General features: G+C 57.8%; 1 protein-coding gene across 1 annotated transcript; it reads right to left on the bottom strand.

Annotated features, from left to right (window-relative positions):
• Nucleotides 1-1,626: 1,626 nt before the first annotated feature.
• LLGL2 (LLGL scribble cell polarity complex component 2) lies at nt 1,627-19,019 on the bottom strand. Its single transcript, XM_049782751.1, has 25 exons — nt 18,869-19,019; nt 13,216-13,313; nt 12,463-12,544; nt 12,192-12,307; nt 11,055-11,213; nt 10,109-10,271; nt 9,857-9,989; nt 9,670-9,724; nt 8,929-9,083; nt 7,457-7,674; nt 6,875-6,942; nt 6,628-6,781; nt 6,446-6,550; nt 5,951-6,243; nt 5,689-5,839; nt 5,297-5,447; nt 4,725-4,841; nt 4,464-4,630; nt 3,638-3,902; nt 3,427-3,541; nt 3,256-3,302; nt 3,053-3,100; nt 2,890-2,932; nt 2,756-2,794; nt 1,627-1,966 (listed from the first exon to the last, which is right to left on the bottom strand). The coding sequence occupies exons 1-25, from the start codon at nt 18,941-18,943 to the stop codon at nt 1,963-1,965; spliced, it is 3,021 nt and encodes a 1,006-aa protein (XP_049638708.1). The 5' UTR covers nt 18,944-19,019; the 3' UTR covers nt 1,627-1,962.
• Nucleotides 19,020-19,670: the final 651 nt, after the last annotated feature.

Raw genomic sequence — 19,670 nt, 5'->3', positions numbered from 1 at the left:
AGCTCTGCCTTGCGTTTGGGCCATTACCAGGTATTGCTCAGAGGTTATTCCAGGCTCTGCACTCAGGAATCACTCCTGCCGATACTTTGGGGGGCCATATGGGATGCCAGAGATTGAACCTGGGTCAGCCGAGTGCAAGGCAAATGCCCTTCGCATCGGGCTATCGCTCTGGTCTTTTGTTTTTGGGTCAAACCCTGCAGTGCTCAGGGGTTACTCCCGGCTCTGTGCTCAGAAATCGCTCCTGGCAAGCTCGGGAGACCATATGGGATGCCAGGGATTGAACCTAGGTCTGTCTGGGTCGTCTGCATGTAAGGCAAATTCCCTACTGTTGTGCTATTATTACTTTATTTTTTAAACTTGATTGTTTTTTGGGCCACACCCTGCAGTGCTCAGGGTTACTCCTGGCTCTGCCCCTGGCAGGCTGGCGGACTGTATGAGATGCTGGGAATCGAACCGGGTCTCTCCATGGTAGGCCGCATGCAAGGCAAATGCCCTACTACTGCACTCTCCAGCCCTCAAGGCCTTTTTATTTTTAAAAGGAGAGGACCACATCCAGGGCTTACAGGGTTTATACTTGACTGCATTCAGTGATCATTTTTTTTTTTTATTGTGACTGAAGTTCATTACACAATTATTTACGGTACATAGTGACAATGAATGAAGGGCATTCCCACCACCAATGTTGTCCTCCCTCCACTCCAGTTCCCAGCATGTCTCCCACATATCCCTCTTTTACTCCGCAGAATCCTAGTGCAACTGGTCTCCACCTTACAGCTTGTTATAGGTTGGGTATCTATTCTGTTTTGGTGTTCCAGTCTGGTCATTATTTTATTTACACTCTGACTATTCCTGACAGCACTCAGGGGACCATATAGGTGAGGGGGAAGAAGGGGAAGGAGGATGGCTTTTCATCCAAAACCAGCAGTCTCCGTATTTTGGGGGAAGCCATGCCCAGGGATGCTCAGGGTTACTCCTGGCTCTGCAATCAGGAATCACTCCTGGTGGTGCTCGGAGGACAATATGGGATGCTGGAGATTGAGCCTGTATTAGCCAAGTGCAAGGCAAATACCATCTCACTGTTTTGGACCTTTATGTTTTGGGGGGGGGGCTACATCCAGTGGTGCTCAAGGGTTCCTCTTGGGTTTGCACTCGGATCATTCCTGTAGGGCTTAGGGGACCATATGGGATGCTGGAGATTGAACCCAGGCCAGCTGCATGAAATGCCTCCCTGCTCTGGCCTCCTGAACCTGTTTTGGGAGCTACTGGCTGTGCTTCACGGCTAGAACTTCTCACCAGAGTGCTCAAGAGCTCAGCTGGCTGGGAAGCCCTGTGGGGAATGTGCAGGCTTGTGAGCACTGGGTCCCAAGTTCCATCCCTGTACTACATGTTCCTCCTGAGTGCCCCAGTCACAGCTGGGCTCAGCACTGAACTTGTCCAGCCTGGTCGGCCGAGTGTAACTGAAAATAGACTCCCCTGCCCCCCAGAACAATGCTGGCAGTCCCCACCCAGGCGCCGCTGCCTCACGTTCAAGTGCTCTCAGAAGCCGACACCAGAGCAGCGGCCTGGCATGGGGCCAGCTCTGCCCACCTGAGGCCATGAAGGGAGTCAAGGAGAGGGGAGCCAGCAGAGAGGTAATAAGGTATTTATTTAAAAATGCTTACATCCAAAGGCAATTACAGTTTATAATTTAAAATCCAATCCACTACAAAAAGGGGGATGGGGTTCCAAAGTGTGCAACATTGAGAAGAGGATGGACGAGGCCTGGGGTCCCTCCTCGCTCTCTCCGAGGCCGGGTGTTGTAGCAGCAGGGTACAAACCAGGAGGACCCCAAACCCCTGGCAAGGCCCCGGCACACGGCGCGTCCAGGGGGCCCCAGGCCGTGGGGGGGCACTGTGGGGACAGTGCCACAGGGTCATCGTTGTCAGTAGTGTGAGTGTATTTTCCGGCTGAGAGTCTGCTCACTCAGCTGCAAAAAAACGGGGAGTCAGAGTTGGGGGTATCACTCTCAGCTTGGACACAGATTTTCAGGGCACCTGGAAGAGGTGTCTGAGCTCCCCGCCTTCTTCCCAATACACACCCATCTCTACTTCCCCTGTTGCTGAGGCGGTAAAGATTCTTTTCAGATTTATTAAGAAAAATCAGTGAAAAGAAAAATTTATTAAGAAAAACCAGTGAGGGCCCGGAGAGATAGCACAGCTGCGTTTGCCTCGCAAGCAGCTGATTCAGGACCAAAGGTGGTTGGTTCGAATCCTGGTGTCCCATATGGTCCCCTGTGCCTGCCAGGAGCTATTTCTGAGCAGACAGCCAGGAGTAACCCCTGAGCACTGCCGGGTGTGGCCCAAAAACCAAAAAAAAAAAAACCAGTGAGAGACCAAAGTGAGGGGCCCGGAGAGATAGCACAGCGGCGTTTGCCTTGCAAGCAGCCGATCCAGGACCAAAGGTGGTTGGTTCGAATCCTGGTGTCCCATATGGTCCCCCGTGCCTGCCAGGAGCTATTTCTGAGCAGACAGCCAGGAGTAACCCCTGAGCACCGTCGGGTTTGACCCAAAAACCAAAAAAAGAAAAAAGAAAAAAAAAAGAGACCAAAGTGATAGCACAGAGGGGAGGGCAGTTGCCTTGAACTCGGCTAACCCAGGTTCAATCCTGGCCATCCACTATGATCCCCCCCCAAGCACAGAGCCAGGAGTAATCCCAGAGTGCAACCGGGTGTAGCCCAACATACCAAACAAATAAAGAAAAATTGGAGAACTCCTACCTTACGGCAATTCTCTGAGAACACCAGTCTCCGTGGCTCCTGCAGGAGCAGAGAAGTGTGTGTGGGGGGGGGTGCGTCAGAAAAGACCCTCCTGACAGAGCTCAGGCTAGAGCAGTGAAGGGTTAGGAACTCACCCCCGGTCTCCCTCCAGTGTGCTCTGAATCTCCTTCAGGACCCCTGTGTAGGATGGGGAACAGAGCTGTGAGCCTCGGGTGCCAGCAGACAGACATGCCTGGCTCCAGGGGACCCACAGTAGCAGGGTGCAAAGCGGGGATGGCCCAGACCCGCCCCACTCACTCTCATCGCTGAGCAGGGCGCGCTCCATTGTGGGGCCTGGCCGCAGCTCTGCAAGGGAGAGATCCAGCCCATGCGTGCTGGTCCCCCCAAAACCCCAAAAACTGAAGATGGGCTGCTTCTCACCCACCAGGGGGCCCCTCTCCCTCCCTCCTTCTCATCAAAGTCTCCCCGGTTACATCTCCGGAGAAGTTAGCCAGTCTCACCATCACTGTCTGGGTCTCTGTCCCCTTCCCTCTGGCTCTCCGAGTTCCTGTAGAAGAGACTAGGAGGAAGCGGCCAGTAGGCCCAGGGAGGCCCCTTGAGCTGGGGGCACTGGAAGGGGAGCAGGAAGTGAGGGCTTGGGCAGGGTGTTCCTCCCCCCACCATGAACCCACCTGGTTCGCCGGGGATTCTTGGGCTTAGCAGGCTCCACCACGCACCGGGGCTCAACCAGCCACTTGGTGGAGAGGGAAAAGCGCTCAAACTCCGAGGGTGAGATGAGGTAGAAGCCTGGGGTGAACAGGAGGCGGGGGGCAGGTGAGGCCAGGTGGGGGCCGGGCACCGAGTTTCCACCCCAGTTCCTGTGGCCCCAGGGCCCCTGCACACCTTGGCCGTATTTGGTGAAGACACAGGAGGCGATACCGCTGACATCCTCACGGCGGATGCAGCTGTAGCGCACCTGCGGCCGGAGAAGCGGCAGGGAGACCACCTGCACGTCGCCCAGGTTGGTGAGCACGGCCAGGTGGTGCTCCCCATAATCCTCAGTCCGGCAGCTGCCAAAGTGGGCCACGCCCACGCGCCGCACCCGGGAGCCCTCCAGGGCCGTGAGCTTCAGCTTCAGCTTGGCGCTCACCTTGGGCAGCGTGAAGACCTGGTGGTGGTGGTGGGGCACCAGGCCCAGGTTAGCAGCTGAGATCTGGGGTGGAGGTGTCTCCCATGGACTCACAACCCTCTGCCCATCTGCATTTTCTTCCTTTCGATTTTGGGTCATTCTCAGTGGTGGACAAGGAGTGCTGTGGTGTGACCCAGAGCTCTCATATCTGCATTTTCTTATTTTCTTTCTCCTCCTTCCTTTCCTTCTTTCCCTTCTCTCCTTGCATTTCCTTCCTCCCTTCCTGCATTTCAATCCTTCCTTTTTTGGGGGGTGGCCACACCTGGCAAGGCTCAGGGTTTATCCTGACCTTGTACTCAGGATTTGCTTCTGGCATATCGGATATCAGATGCCAAAGGCTGAACCCGGGTCAGCCATGCACAAGGCAAGCACCTTACCCCTAAGCTGATCACTCCAGTCCCAATTCCTTCATTTCCTGTCCCTCCCACACAACAGTGCCCATCCCCAGTTCCCTGCCCTTTCCTGTGCCCTGGGCACCATCACACACCTCAGGGATATGCCCAGATGCCTAGAAGACACCTCTATCCCCCCGCAGTGTACCTTGAACTGCTCCTCAGACACCACGAGTAGCTGATGGGTGCCTTGCATGTCGGGGCTCTTCGACAGGTCATGGGCCACTTCCAGGGGCTCAGGCAGGGGCACGCTGCGTCCGTCCAGCACCACGATGCCCACCACAGGCGCGCGGTGCATTAACTGAATTTCCTTAGCTACAGGAAGAGGAACAGTGGGTGGGCAGGCGGCTCTAGACCCACCCCAGTGTCCCCATAAACTCTGCCCTACTCACACCGCCCCCCCACTCACCCTGCTCTGCCCGCACGGGATCGTCCATCCTGCGATCTGCGGGGGGCACACGCAGGGAGAAGGCGTAGATGGTGCCCCCATTGGTGCCAGCCCATAGTGAAGGGCAATGGCGGGAGCCTGCCAGGAGGAAAAGGTGGATGACTCTGAGAAGTGGGATGCCATGGAGCCTCTCACTCTGTTGCCCCAGGGCCAACCCGCCTCAGTTTCCCCCTCTGAGAGATGAAACTGGGGGAGTTCTCTGAGCCTGGGACAGCCCCCCTGATTCAGCCGCACCCAGGGGGTCCCTGCATATCTGTGATCGCCCCAAACTCGCCACCACTTTGGGGAAATGAGGTTTCCACTTACAAAGGGGAGTGGCCAAGGTTCTGAAGCGACTGAGTGGGGGACAAGGGAGGGAGCACAGGAGGGAGGAAGAGGAACAGTGGAGGATGAGGAGTGAAGATGGATGACAGGGAGAGAAGATAGATAGGGAGGAGGGAGGACAGAGGTGAAGGAGGACAGGGAAGGAGGATGGACAGGGAAGGAGAATGGAGAGCAAGTGGAGGCACTGCCTGCCCCGCCTAGTCACTCACTGTCCCTCAGGTAGGTGTCGGCGAAGTAGAGGGTGCGGACGAAGCCAGTGAAGGAATCCTCGGCAGAGCGGGCCTCGATCTTGCGCTGCACCGGCGCCAACTCCATGTTCTGCAGGCCTGTGCGCTCGGCACGGTTGCCCCCCTCGGGTACCTGGGGCAGGACTGGGCTCAGGACAGGTCTGGGCTCCCCCTTCCTTCTGGGCGAGACCTCCCAAGTAGTGGTGGTGGGGGGCGGGGTTCCCAGACAGGCCAGTGCCAAACCTCAAGGATACGGTGCCCGCACTGAACCAGGCTGCTAGGCTGCACCCGCCAATGCTCCTGGCTTCTGCTCTGATCTGTCTGGGACAGCTCCCCCTGGCTCGACTGTGGAAAGCCGGGGACTTCAAACTCACCTCTCCCAGGGGCCCCGCTGGGCGCCTTTTCCGACCGGACACACGGCTGCGGCGCATTCGGCGAAAAGACTGGCGCAGGGACTTCTTCAGCGACTTCACACGGGACAGAGGACCCTCCATGGCCAACTGGTCACTGGGGTGCAGTGTGCACCTGTAGTGGTGAGTAGGAAGGGGTCACGGCACCTGCTTGCTGGCCAGGCCCAATGGGTCACCGCAGGGCGCCCTTCCACCCCCCACCCTGAGGGCAGGGGGGGCTGCTCACTTGACAAACACCTGCCGCCGCTGCTGGTGGTCAAAGAGGCCGAAGCCGTGGCTGGTGCCAAAGGCCAGGAGCCGCCACTCAGAGTGCAGGGCCAGCGAGGTGACCACGGCCGGCGGCTGGCACTGCAGCAGCACGAAGGGCTGGAAGCCCGGCTCGAAGTGCACGGGCCCAGGGCGTGCACACAGTCGCTCGTGGCCCTTCCAGCGGTAGCCCTCCTGGTCCCTCAGCAGGTCGGCCTCCACCTGCTCCACTGCCTGCTCCGCCGCCTCGTCGTTGAGTTCCAGCACCAACACCTGTGCGGGCACCAAGGCATCCCGAGTGAGGACCCAAGTCGCTGCTCAACCCGGCTCCAAGCCAGTCATGTGCCTCGCAGGGCAGAGGATGCTCTGGGGGACCTGGGGTGGGTGAACGCTGCTCCCTTGCCCTCAGATCCTGACCCTCCTCCTGTCCGGGGGCATCCCCCCAATCCCCTCTCCGTCTCCCCAAGCCTGCTACCTGCCCCGCTGTACCAGCCACAGCTAGGTAGCCGCTGTATTTGCAGAGGAAGATCTTCTGGATGCCCAGGCGGGGGTCATCACTGTAGGGATCGAAGGAGCCCACCTGGCATGGGAGAAGGCAGCCTTGAGTGGCCCCTCCAACCCCATCTCGTTACCCCATTCCAGGGTTTCCAGCCTGACCTTGCGTAGTGGGGGCCACTCATCCTCGCCAGGTGCTGGAGTGCTGTCACTGGGCTCGCTGTCCGTGAGGAACACCCGCACGGTGCTCAGCTTGTACAGCAGTCGCAGGCAGACCCCGGAGGCGTCCCAGAAGCGCACCGTGCCGTCCTCGTGCCTGCAGGCCCAGAGCCCCGTGGCTGTGAGCAAGCATGCGGGCAGGGGGTCCCCCAAACCCTCACTTCGACCAGCAGAAAGCAGGGTCACTTACCCAGTGAGCAGCAGATCCCTCTGGGGCGGCGTTGGGGCCAGGCTGGTGCCTCCATCAATGGGCCAGGCCTAGGGAAGTGTGCCAGGTGGGTGGGGCTAATGTTAGGGATGAGACTAGGCTGTGCCCCACCAATAGGCCAGCCATGCCTAAAGAGGACCAAGAGGTGGGCGGGCAATAACGGACAGGCTTATACCTCCACCAATGGGCCATGCCTACTTAAGGCCAAGAGGTGGGGCCGGAGCAGTGGCACAAGTGGTAAGGCATCTGCCTTGCCAATCCTAGCCTAGGACGGACCGTATAGTCCCCAAGCCAGGTGCGATTTCTGAGCACATAGCCAGGAATAACCCCTAATGTCACCGTGTGTGCCCCCCCCCCCCCAAAAAAAAAGGCCAAGAGGTGGCCAGGGCTACTGTTATGGGTAGAGCAATAAGGAACAGGCTGGTGCCACCACAAATGGACCACAGGGTGGGATGGGCAGGGTTAATATCAGGGCTAGGCTGGAACTAGGCTAAGGTCTCCACAATGGGCCATGGCTAGAGAAGAGGTGGGGCAGCTTTAGGGGCAGGCCAGTGCCTGACCTACCATGCCTGAGAAGTGTGTGTTCTGCCGGGCTCCTGCTGCGATGATCCGTTCCCACAGCTTCAGTGGGATGTTGGACACATGGTGGGAACAAGTAATGGCCGAGCAGTGCAGGGAGGCCAGGTAGGGCGGCTGCACCGAAGGCCAACCAGCCGTCTGCAAGTCGATCACCACCAGTTCCTCCTCTGCCAGTACCACCAGGGCAGAGGGGTCATCAAAGGCTTGGGAGAGAACAGGCAAGGGTGAGGCGAGACAGACAGGCACTAGGGGGAAGCAGGGAGCCCCATTCCCAGCTACCTCACAGTTGGATGCTCTCAGATTGCGCTTGGGAACCTGAATCTGAAAACCAAGCTGCAAAAGGTGTCAATGCAGATCAAGAACTCCCTGGAGCACCACAGGATCTGCACACAGGAGCTCAGGGTCATTCCACTGAGCACTGAACCATGAGTAGCCCATAACCAAATAATTCTACATCATGACCAAATGGCACAGATCCCATGCCTTGATCCTGCACGAAGAGGGCTCTGCTCCAAGTTGACTATGAAGGTTCTACAGTTAATCCCCGACTCAACAGGAGAAACCAGCAGCTTTCTCAGGCTCGGCAGCCGGCCCCCTCCCAACTCCTTTCAAGCACTTGCTCATCCCTCCGGAGTGCATATGGCAGTAAGACAGGAAATAAGAGGCCCAAGGATTGGAAAGGAATGAGGAAGAACAAGTGTCAGTGTCTGCTGATGACATGGCTATCTTGGAGAGGACGCAGAGGAACTGACAGGAAGTTGGAGGCATCCCAGCGTCGGGGGTCAGGGGTCAGGCAGCCAAGGCAAGTGGTCAGGGTGAGGCCTGAGAGCTCAGATTAGATCCTCGCCCACAGGCCAGGGGGTTGGCCAGGTGGGAGTCATTTGGAGACGGGGCCATCCTGGCCTGGTTGACATTTCTGAGGCCGGCTCAGGATTTGCTATCCTGGCTGAGCTCCAGGAAGCAGCTCAGGGCAAGCCCACACAGATGCCCTATATCCAACCCTGTGGGTGTGCAGGTCAGACCCTCTGGCTAAGCCAAGTGGGTGCCACAGGGAACCATAAATGCACCCCAGGGGCCGGCGTGGTGGCGCTAGAGGTAAGGTGCCTGTCTTGCCTGCGCTAGCTTAGGACGGACCTAGGTTTGATCCCCCGGCGTCCCATAAGGTCCCCCAAGCCAGGCGCGATTTCTGAGCTCATAGCCAGGAGTAACCCGAGCGTCACCGGGTGTGGCCCAAACCCCCCTCCCAAAAAAAAGAAAAAAAAGAAATGCACCCCAGGTGCTAGGCCCATCAGAGCCAGGGAGAAGCAGAGAGCTTAGGGTTGGCACTGGGGGCAGTGGTGGGCCTTGGTGGCACTAAGTGTGGGGGGGTATGGAGTAAAGAAAGAAAGAAGTACAGAGAGGAGAGCTGGTGAACAAATGTGGAGCCAGCACTTCTGACCGTACCCGAGATGGCCTACCTGCTGCAGAGTCAGCCTCGCCCAGGACCACAAAGTCAATGACTCGGGAGGTGAAGTCGAAGGCCGTCTGCTGGCCTTGGTGGGCCACCGAGATGCAGTGGCGGTCCCCATAGCTAGCCCGAGGCATGCCACCCTGGAAGATGGTGAAGGGGGACCTGCAGCAAAGAGGAGTGTGGGGGTGGGCTGGGCCCCAGCAGATCCTCCTGCCCTATCCCAGGACAGTCCCAGGCTGAGTTGGCAGCTTTGTTGGACCATCCTCCCTTTAGGGCGAGGTGGAGACCCACAGTCGGAGGGGGTGGATTTCTGGGGTTTTGGCGACCTCTTCTCTGCTTCAGCCTGAGAGTCCCCACCCCTTTTCTGGACATATATTACAGCTTCCTGTAAGATTTTGCTTCAAGGTCTAGAGCAGAACAAGAAGCCGGTGAGGGCTAGAGAAATACCACAGCAGGGAGGGCATTTGCCTTGTATACAAGGCCAACCCGGATTCGATCCCTGATATCTTATAAGGTCCCCCAAGACTGCCAGAAGCCATTTCTGAGCATAGGGCCAGGACAAACCCCTGAGCAATACCATCACCAGGTGTGGCCTCAAAACAAAACAAAAAGCTGGGTGATCCCCACTGTCTTTCCAGAAGGCAGGGAGGAGGGTGCACTTGGGGGGCTGAGCTAACCTCCCTCACCAGGTTGTGTCTCTGCCTACCCAAAAGTGCTAAAAGGGGAAGGGGCTCTGCCCACTACCTACCCCTGCTTCGAGGTCAGCCAGAAGATCTTTGTTATAGCCTTGCACGGAAAGGGACCTGGGGGGTGGGAGGGAAAGGCAGTTGACCAGGCAGCTTTGAGGTCTGGGGCCGAGCCTCTGGGGCTCCATCTCAGGGCCCTGAGTGGGGTGCTCCAGGCAAGTGGGCCCTGTGTGGATAGCGGACACTGACCGTAGGGCATGCAGCTCTGCACGGGCTCCAGGGACTGGGCGTCTGTGGACACAAGCCACTGGCAGTAGCTGCCATCCGAGTGGCAGCTGACAATCAGGCGGCCATCCCGCTGCCAGCTTACATTCTCCAGTTGCTGTGGGGCCACATGGGGAAGAGTGTGTGAGGTGCCTCCTCAAGTAGGGGAGCGGCCTAGAGAGCCTAGGTGTGTCCCCCCCCACCCCTTAGCTGCTACAGGCCAGGACACACCCCTACCTGGCTGCTGAGGTAATGCGAGAGCACACGGCGGGCCTGCAAGTCCCAGAGGACGATGAGGCCCCGGTTGTAGCCGATGAGGATCTGGTTGGGGTCCCGGGGGTGCTCCTGCAGCGCCTCTACCGTCTCAAACACCCGCCGCTGACGAGCCTCCTCGGGCAGCCTGTGGACAGGAGGATATGAGCACTAATGACGCCAGAATACCACAGTGACCACAGCAACCAAGGGATGTGTCCAAAACACACATTGGGGAACTCCAGAGATGCTACCCCAGGAAGGTAGGTAAAACCCAGAAGAATGGGGCCTATGAGCACAGGACAAAGCTATACCAAGTCAGTCTGGTGTTGATTCTTCCCCCTACTTTTTTGTTTTTGTTTTGGGGACACAACTGGCTGTGCTTAGGGGTTACTTCCTGGGTCTGTGCTCAGGAATCACTCTGGCAAGCTTGGAGGACTGTCCAGGATGCTGGGGATCAAACCCAGGTCTGCCCAGGCCTATGGGTTATCAGCTGCCAATAGACCCTCAAGGGCAGGCACTGGCACCCCAACCACCTACTTGCCCCTCAGAATGCAGAGACTGAGACATCCAATGTGCCCCAAATGCCCCTAAGCCCTGGTTCAAGACCCCAGACTTCACAGCTAGGTATGAGAAAAACAAGACTACAGGGTACGCTCAGGTGGAACTTCTCCAGGGTCTACAATGCTGGAACCCATATCCCCCAACAGCAAAACAGCTGCTCCAGCCACCAGGGCAAGTCCAGGGTCCCTAGGTGCTAAGAACTGCCAAGGCAGATCGGGGGAAGCTCCATCTTTGACTCCAGTTTCTTCACCTGGAAACAAGGCCACAGGCTGCCTGGAGTCCTGCTGCCAGCACCCGGATGCTCACTGCATGTTTGGATTGGGGGGATTGGGGAGCCGTGGGGCGCTGGGTCCCTTGTGCCACTCACCACTGCAGCACGGCCTCTGGTCCCACGCTCTGCTCCTGCAGCGTTCGGAAGTCCAGCAGCTGCACCACAAACACGGTGCCACCCTCGGTGCCCAGGTACAGCAACTCTTGCGATGAGTGCGGCAGGACCACGGTGATCTGCGTGGCACTGGGGGCGGCCCTGCCAGCAACAGCGACTGCCCATCAACTGGGGATGCTGGCTAGGCCGCAGACACCCCCACCACAAATTATGGTCTATTTTGTTTGTTTGCATTTGGGGGGGGGGCACACTCGGCAATGCTCAGGGGGGTTCCTCCTGGCTCTGCAACTCAGGAATCACTCCTGGCAGGCTTGGGGGATCCTATAGGATGTCAGGGATCAAACCTCGGTCAGCCGTGTACAAGGCAAATGCCCTCCCCGCTATGCTATTGCTCTGGTCCCTCTTTTCTTTCTGATTTCAGTGCTCAGGGGTTCCTACTGGCTCAGAAACTACATCTGGCAGGCTCGGGGAACCCTATAGGATGCTGAGGATCGAACCCGGTGCAGCACTACCACTATGCTCTCTCTCTTTTTTTTTACCACTATGCTGTTTTTGTTTGTTTTTTGTTGTTTTTTTTTTTGGGGGGGGGCCACACCCGGCGGTGCTCAGGGGTTACTCCTGGCTGTCTGCTCAGAAATAGCTCCTGGGGGCCGGGCGGTGGCGCTAAAGGTAAGGTGCCTGCCTTGCCTGCGCTAACCTTGGACGGACCGCGGTTCGATCCCCCGGTGTCCCATATGGTCCCCCAAGCCAGGAGCAACTTCTGAGCACATAGCCAGGAGTAACCCCTGAGCGTTACTGGGTGTGGCCCAAAAACCAAAAAAAAAAAAAAAAAAAAAAAAAAAAAGAAATAGCTCCTGGCAGGCATGGGGGACCATATAGGACACCAGGATTCAAACCAACCACCTTAGGTCCTGGGTCGGCTGCTTGCAAGGCAAACACCGCTGTGCTATCTCTCCGGGCCCTACCACTATACTCTTGTTTTGGCCTGATGGTTGGATTTTTTTTTTTCTACCAATACGGGGCACATAGCAAAGGGGTTTGGGCTGCAAGGAGGCTGGGCCAGAGAAACCTTGGTGTGTTCGAACATCCAGCACTGTTTGAGGGAGGGGCCTCGCTTACCCGGGGGTCCCCTTTAGCATGAAGCATTCATCTTCCTGAAGCTCCGACACCCCTTGCCTGAGCTTCAGGCTCCACAGGTGCAGGCTGTTGTCATCCAGCAGCGTCACCAGCTGGCACTGGGGGACACAGGTAGAGGGCAGGGGACCGTCAGCCAAAACAATGTGTGGAGGAGAACCCAGGGTGCTGCTTCAAAGACCACCCCCATCCAAAAGACACTTTCCCCGTCACCCAGGTACCCCTGCTGGAAGATGTGGGGGGCAGAGGGGCTCACCCGGCTGGGCAGGAAATGGATCTGCACCACCGCATTGTTTTCTCGATGCAGCCCCATGAACTCCACTCCTGGGGCGCCATAGCTGGGGACCTCGGTTCAGGAAAAGCTGCAGAAATGGGTTCCTCCCCATGGCGGGAGGGCACCTCCCTCCCATGGGAGACACAGGGAGCCTGAAGCTGTGGCCCCTAGAACCTTGGTTATAAAGGTTGCTAAGAGGGATGGGGGTTCCCAAAGGGAGGAGAAGGCATGCTGGCTGTCCCCTAAGTCTGGGTCAGTCTGGGAGGGGGGATCCAAGACTTGAAGTTTCACCTGGTCAGCTACAGAACCAATAGGGGGTGATCTTCTGGAACCTTCCAGGGTTCCATCAGCCATAAACCTGGATTTTGGGGTGCTAGGGAAAAACAGTGGATGTGTACTGGGATCCATCCTCAGTGGGCAAACCAACACTGTGGACAACAGAGAATCCAGCAGCTGGAGCCACTGTGTAGCAGGGCGGGCACTTGCCTTGCATGTGGCCAACCTGGGTTCAACCTTGAGCATGGTCAGGTGTCATCCCCAAACAAACTGCACCTCTAACCCAGCCCAGGTCACCCCCAGTTCAAGCAGAAACTCGCTGCTCAATGCAGGTGGGGTGGGCGGGCAGAGGAGATAGGACACCCCCCTCCCCAGAGCTTCCAAGAGGGGTCTCATGCTATGACTTCTGCCAATTGTGGGGTGGTTCGGGTTGTCCCAAGGGGCACAGGAGAAGGATACAGCTTAACAGCCCCCGAGCGGGTGCCAATGGCCAGCAGGCGCAGGGCTGGGCTATAACCGAGAGCGCTGGGCTGATGTGGGAATCCATGCTCCACAGTCTGTGGGGAAAGACAAGGGCCTGTGAGGTCTGCACTCCTACAGACCCCTACTGGGAGGGGGTCATGGGACCCCTGAAGAGTCCCCACCACTCTTCTGATTTTCGTTTTTTGGGGGCCACACCTGGCAGCACTCAGGGGTTACTCCTGGCTCTGAAGTCAGGAATCGCTCCTGACTGTGCTCAGGGGATCCTATGGAATGCTGGGGATCGAATCCAGTGTGCAAGGCAAACGCCCTCTCCACTGTGCTATCACTCCAGCAGGAGTCAGGGAAACTGAGGCATCTCCCCCAAACACCACTGAGTGCCCTTGCCTGGGTATTTGGGGAAACATAAATGCCGAGGGTGGAGTCTGCCCAGTTGGGAGGGAACACCTGCAGACACGCGGACAGACAGACGCACTAGCTTGGCTTGCTTACACACCACTCTTGTGACTGGCGATTATTATGGGGTGCTGGGAACCTAATGCAGGGCCTTAAGACAGGCCAGGTAGGCAGGACTGGGCCCATATCCAACATCCGCCCCATGCTGCTGGTGCTCACTTTCTAGAAGTTTTCCAGGACTGGTCGTCTGTCCTTCCTTCCTTCCTTCCTCCCTCCCTCCCTCCCTCCTCCCTCCTTCCTTCCTTCCTTCTTTTCTTCAGGGGGGTACACCCAGCAATGTTCAGGAGTTACTTCTGGCTCTTTGCTTAGAAATTGCCCCGATAGGCTCGGGGTTGGGGGACCATATGGGAAGTCAGGGGTCGAACCCAGGTCTGTACTGGGTCAGCCAAGTGCAAGACAAATGCCCTACCGCTGTGCTACTCCTCTTGCCCTGGTCGAGCTGTTTCTGGGGTCAACAAGCACCTGGGATACTGAGGCAAGGGAGGGAAGGGGCTGTGGACACCCCAGGACCTGCAGGTGGTTTCTCAATCGGTTCCGCCCACCGGAGCCAGCAGAGCCAGCTCAGAGCAAAGGTTCTGGCCAGCTATGGCAGTACTTTCCGGTGCAGGGGTGAGGCCAGACCACCACGGTCACTCTCTGGGAGCCTGGGTAGGGAATCCTGGGCTGAGCAAGTGGCTTCTCCCGGAGGGCCCAGCCAGACTTTTGTTTGGGGGCCACACCCTGGGGTGGTGCTGTCTCCAGCCCTCTGGAGCTGACCAGTGTGTGGGGGGGGGTTTGACCCAACCTCTTCAAAGGGGGGTGTGAGGGAGCAGAACAATGGCACAGCAGGTAGGGCTTTAGGATTGCATTGCATGTGGGCTCCATCTCCAGCTTCAATCCCAGCTATCAGAGTGCGGAGCCAAGAATGACAGAGTGTGGCCCAAAATCCAAAAACTGAAAGGGTGTTGTGAACCACCAAGCAAACTCGGGGGTGGGGGGGGCTGTCTGTTGGTTTGTAGATTGGATTGGCCAGGTGGCCTGGTGGATTGATTATTCTGTCTGGGTGGGGTGGGGGTGGAATAAAATGCCTGCCCTGGCTGTCAGTCTGCCTCTTGGTGGTCTGGGGGATTACCCTGTGGGGTGGAGGTCAATAATACACAGAAAAAAAATGCCTGCTCTGGGGCCCACCTGGAGTGACCCCCTTCTTCCCCCTCCCCCCAAAGTCTGGCTGCACAGGCTCTGCCCTGCAGACGGCCCTACCTGGACAAGCTGGGGGTCAGCCCTGGCTTCCCCAGCTCCTGCCAGGCTCTGGGATCAGCTATGTGAAAAATGCAGAGGGGCGAAGCCCTGGAATGTAAATAGTTCCCAGGGGGAGGGCCCGAGGTGGGGGGGAACTCCGGAAGCAGACAGACACTGTTAGGGCAGAGCTGGGAGAGAATCTTGGGTGGTAGCAGCAGGGGTTGGGGATGGGGGGGTTGGGGGGACAAGGCCCTTCCAGGGTGTCTAGAGCCTAGAGCTGCAGGGAACTGGGAATGTCCTTGTACAGGTTTGGACCTGGATTCCAGGCACCATGCAGAGGGACTTAAATCCCAGTCTAGGCACCCAGCTCTGGGCAGGAAACACCCCCAGATTCCAAAACCGAGGCAGGGAGAGCCCCAGATGGCCCAACTGCACCATCAAGTCACACTGCCAAGAGGGTCACATGGCACAAGCCACGAAGGCAGCTTGTGGGAGAAAAGTCTAGTGGCTAGGGCTGGAGACAGTCAACTAACCTGAGCCCACCATGGATACCACACAGTAAATGTGGCGGAGGCCCCCCTTTTTTGTGTCTTTTTGGGGCCATACCCGGTATTACTCCATTACTCCAGGCTCAGAAATCATTCCTGGGGGACCGGGGCGGTGGCACATCAGTAAAGCAGTTGCCTTGAATGAATCTGACCTAGGATGGACCGAAGTTTGATCCCCCCACGCCCCATATGGTCCCCCAAGCCAGGAGTGATTTCTGAGGCATAGCCAGTAGTAAACCATGAGTGTCAATGAGTGTAGCCCAAAAATAAAAAAAATTAAAAAAAAAATCACTCCTGGCAGGCTTGGAGGACCCAGGGTGGGAGGACGACACACGACCATATGGGATGCAGAGAATCGAACCCAGGCCAGCCATGCGCAAGACAAAAGCCCTACAGCTGTGCTATCATTTCATCCCTTAAGGTTTTTTTTAGCCGCACCCCCCCACCCACACATATTACTTGAATCCCTGGTTCCTACTGGAAGGATGTAGACCAGTGCTTCTCAAGCTCTTTTTGACCGGGACGCCTCCTTTCTTCTGGCTTTTGGGCTACCCCCGGCGATGCTCAGGGGTTACTCCTGGCAGGCTCTGGGGACCAGGTCAGATGCCAGGGATGGAACCCAGGTCAGCCATCAGCCATATGCAAGGTAAAGGCCCTCGCTCCTCACTGTGCTATCGCTCTGTTGCCACTTTCATGGATCCCTTCTGATCTTCTTTCCTTCTTGTGCCCGCAACTTCCATCCTACCTTGTCTGGTGCTGTGTTGCTCCCACTGTAACCCCTTTGGGGGAGAGAGGGGAGCCTTGGTTGAGATAGTCTGTTCCAGACATCTCAGCCTCAGTATGTGGGCCAAAAGTCAGTGAGGAGGAGAGCAAGTGCCCCAACCAGAACCTCATATCTGGGTCCCTCCTGCTGGCCCTGAGCTCAGCTCCCCTCTTCATCGCCTGCAGGGCCCAGGGCCAGACACAGGAGTCTGCTGCCCCCCTCCTCATATACACCCATAGGAGGGCTCAGAGGCCGGAAGTCTTCTCTGGGATACCCCTTCTCCGGGGCCAGAGGAAGACACTTCCAGGGGCAAACACTTCCCAGGTTTGCACCAGAGCACTGTGGGGTGTGGCTGCTGAGGGCCAGCCTGAGCAGAGATGATTGGTGGGGGGGGGGGGGTGGAATCCCCAAACCAAATACAATAAAAAAAAGGGGTGCAGAATTTCAAAGGAAGGGGCAGGCCAGGAGAGAGGTTTGAAATGCACAGAGAGGCTGCAGGGGTCCTCCACAAAAGGTCCCGCAGCAGCAACAACCAACAGGAAAATGAGACCACAGCCCCACCCCAAGGGAAGGAGCTAGGGCAAAGCAGAGCAGAGGCTTTCCAGGGAGGCCAAAAGGATCTTGCAGGGAAAGAGGTAGGACAGGGTTTGGGGTTTGGGACCAGGTCAATGAGGCTGGGAACCAGAGTGGGGTCAGGCACTGACTAACTTCCCTCAAGGACGTTTAGAAACGTCCCTGTGACTTCCAGGGAGCGGGCAACTCCCAGATCTCCCCTCCAGCTTTGCCTGAGCTCTGGGACCAGCCCTTTCTGTGTCCCAGGTCCTGGACCTGCCTCAGGTGACCAGAGAACAAGGCCCCCTTTGACAGTGTTGAGGCTCCCAGTGTAACCTTAGCCGGACTGTGGGGAGCCGCTCCAGAGGCCTTGGCCCCAGTTCCAGCTTGGGCTCTGGGAAAGGGGTGAGCAGAGGGGGACACCGGGGACCCCCAACACAGCTGTAGGGAATGGGCACCCAGGTAGAGGGGTGTGTGTGTGCTTTGGGGACCCCCACTCTCGCAGAGTGCTTCCCCCACAATGTGGAACTTCACCCTGGTCTGGACCCACCTGCAGCTCAGCCATCTGCCTCTTCCCTTTCCACACTGAACAATGACCCAGAGAGTTTCTGGGGGTCACTTTTCCCCTGCTGGGGGACAGACTTCAGGGATGCAGCCAGAAATGGGGGTCAGACAGGCCACCCCAGCCCCTCACCCCTGCTCCCAAGCTCTGCCCCCAATTCCGGTCTCTTTTTTCCAATAAAACCTCCCTGCCCTCTTGGGGCTCTCCGGTAACTCCAGTCCAGAGGTGGAATTTTAGACCTTTGTGTCCCCTCAGAGCCACTTCGCTAGTAAAGTCCCCATAGATAAAGGTCGAAAGGTCATCCCTGAGGATTTCCCCCTCACATGAGGCTGTTTACACAGAGAGCCTACAGGTTCATCCACTGGGGTGGAGGGGTTCTGCTCCTACCCTTGCAAGTGGCTGACATAGTTTTGATCCCTGGCATCCGGTATGGTCCCCAGAGCACTGCCAGAGGGCTAAGAGAATCGGAGATCACAGTGGGAGCACGAAGACACCCTTTTCCATCCCCTCCCCATGGGGGGCTTCCAGGCCCATTCCTGCCACTCCAGCTCCTCCACAGGAGCAGAGGTGACCACCCAGGGCCCTGGGCATCTCATAGCCCATCCCACACAGGGAGGGGCTCACGCAGGAAGGCTGGACTCCCAGGCCAATGGTCTTGGGAATCAGAGGACAGGCCTGGGAGATGGTTTGGGGGTCCAGGCACACAAGCCAAGGACCCAAATTAGATTCCCAGCACTGCCAGGGGTGGTCCCTGCTGGCCTGAGTACCCCTGGGCTGAGCCATTGAACCCTGTGACCCCCCCAGACCTCCTGAGACTGCTTGAAAACCACCCCAATACTTGAGGGGTGGCTACACCCAGTGAAACTCAGGGATCACTCCTGGCATTGCTTGGGGACTAAATGGGATGCTGGGGATTGATCAAACCCATGCCTGCGCTTGCAAGGCTAGTGCCCTTCCCACTGTGCTCCTCAAATTTAAAAAAAAAAAAATGGTCAGGGCACATGGGGACCACTGGAGGCTCACCCCAGGCTGGGCTGTAACCCGGTGATCTTATTCCAGAGAACTGGAGAGCAACTGCCAGTGAAGGGAAGGGGGCATGGGTACTGGGCAAAGCAGGTGGCAGGACACAAAACAGGCACTGGTAGAGTGTCCATCGGACTGGCAGGAGGTGCCCAGAGGAAGTGCAGTGCCCCCTCCCTGCAATCGGCCTGGGGCAGAGGGAAGTGGGGGTGGGTGGTCAGTGCTGAGATCAAAGTGGAGGCTGGAGGCTAATTACCCTCACTGGGGCTGGAGCTCATAAACTGGCTGTGCTATGGCCCCGTTTACAGGGCGCCCAAGGAGAAGGGAGAGCCCAAGGAGAGGGGAGAACGGAGAGCAGTTCCGGTTTGGAGTCCCACCTTTCTCCCCAACTGGGCCGCCTCTCCTTGGACCCCAAGGTGGAGGGAGGGAAGATAAGTCTTGCAGACTGAGGCCTGCCAAGGCCAAGAGGGGGTGAGAGGCAGGGGCAGGACTGAGGCCTTGGCCTTTTCATACCTTGTTGAACTGGAAAAGGTCCCTCTTGAGTATCTCCCTGGCAGGGTCGTGGCCCGACCTCAGGAACCGCCTCATCTTCCCCCTAGAGAAAGGGAAGGGGCAGTTGAGCACAGTGTGAGGCGTTGAGGGTCCCCCAGGGATGTGCTGTGAGTCCCCCGCAGCAGCCAGCCAGCGGGAGGAGCAAACAGCCAACAGGGCCCTCCCTCGGCTTTATAGGTGAGGGGAGGGCAGCAGGGCAGCGGGCGGGAAGCCAATTAGTTTAATTGTTAACCTGTTTGCTAAAAACCATAAAAACTCAGGCGGAAACAGAAAGGGAAACCTCGGGAGCTGGGCCAGAGGCAGCTGGAGAGGCTGAAGTTGGTCTCCTGGGTCGGCCCCCTTCCCCTGCCCCCCATGCAATGCGTCCCCCACCTCTACAGGAGACTATTTCTGGATCAGCCCTGGAGGAAGGAGGCAGGATCACTGAGCTGGGCTTCCGGCGCCTGAGCCGGGCCTCCCGCTGACCACAGGGCCAGGGGCCTGTCCAGGAGCAAGGCCGGGTTGGGCCCAGCCGGAAGCGGCTCAGGTTCAGCCTTGGGAGGGGGCAGGTGCCCAGGCTCAAGGGTGGGTGTGTAGCAGGGGGAGGGGGCAGAAATGATCTTTCTGGGTTCCAGGAGGTGGCGACAGTCACCCTACTTGGAAACCCTCACCCTGGGAGATCTGAGCCAGACCCCAGTTTTGGAGGGCACTGGAAGGGGGGACAGAGGGGAACAGGAAAAGGGGAACCAGGGGCAGTTTTCGTGCCAGATGGGGAGAGGAGCCC

The sequence above is a fragment of the Suncus etruscus genome, chromosome 1 (genome assembly GCF_024139225.1).
Source record: "Suncus etruscus isolate mSunEtr1 chromosome 1, mSunEtr1.pri.cur, whole genome shotgun sequence".
NCBI classification, from domain to species: domain Eukaryota; kingdom Metazoa; phylum Chordata; class Mammalia; order Eulipotyphla; family Soricidae; genus Suncus; species Suncus etruscus.
The sequence above is the reverse complement of the archived record's forward strand: the minus strand, read 5'-3'. Positions and strand labels throughout refer to the sequence as shown.

Excerpts from the sequence above, each read along its gene's own strand:
- LLGL2 (XM_049782751.1), bottom strand. The coding sequence starts at position 18,943 with ATGAGGCGGTTCCTGAGGTCGGGCCACGACCCTGCCAGGGAGATACTC. Across the intron at positions 4,842-5,296 it reads CGACACCTACCTGAGGGACA|GCTCCCGCCATTGCCCTTCA; the intron begins GTGAGTGACTAG and ends TCCTCCTGGCAG. Across the intron at positions 3,101-3,255 it reads CAGAGACCCAGACAGTGATG|AGCTGCGGCCAGGCCCCACA; the intron begins GTGAGACTGGCT and ends TCTCCCTTGCAG.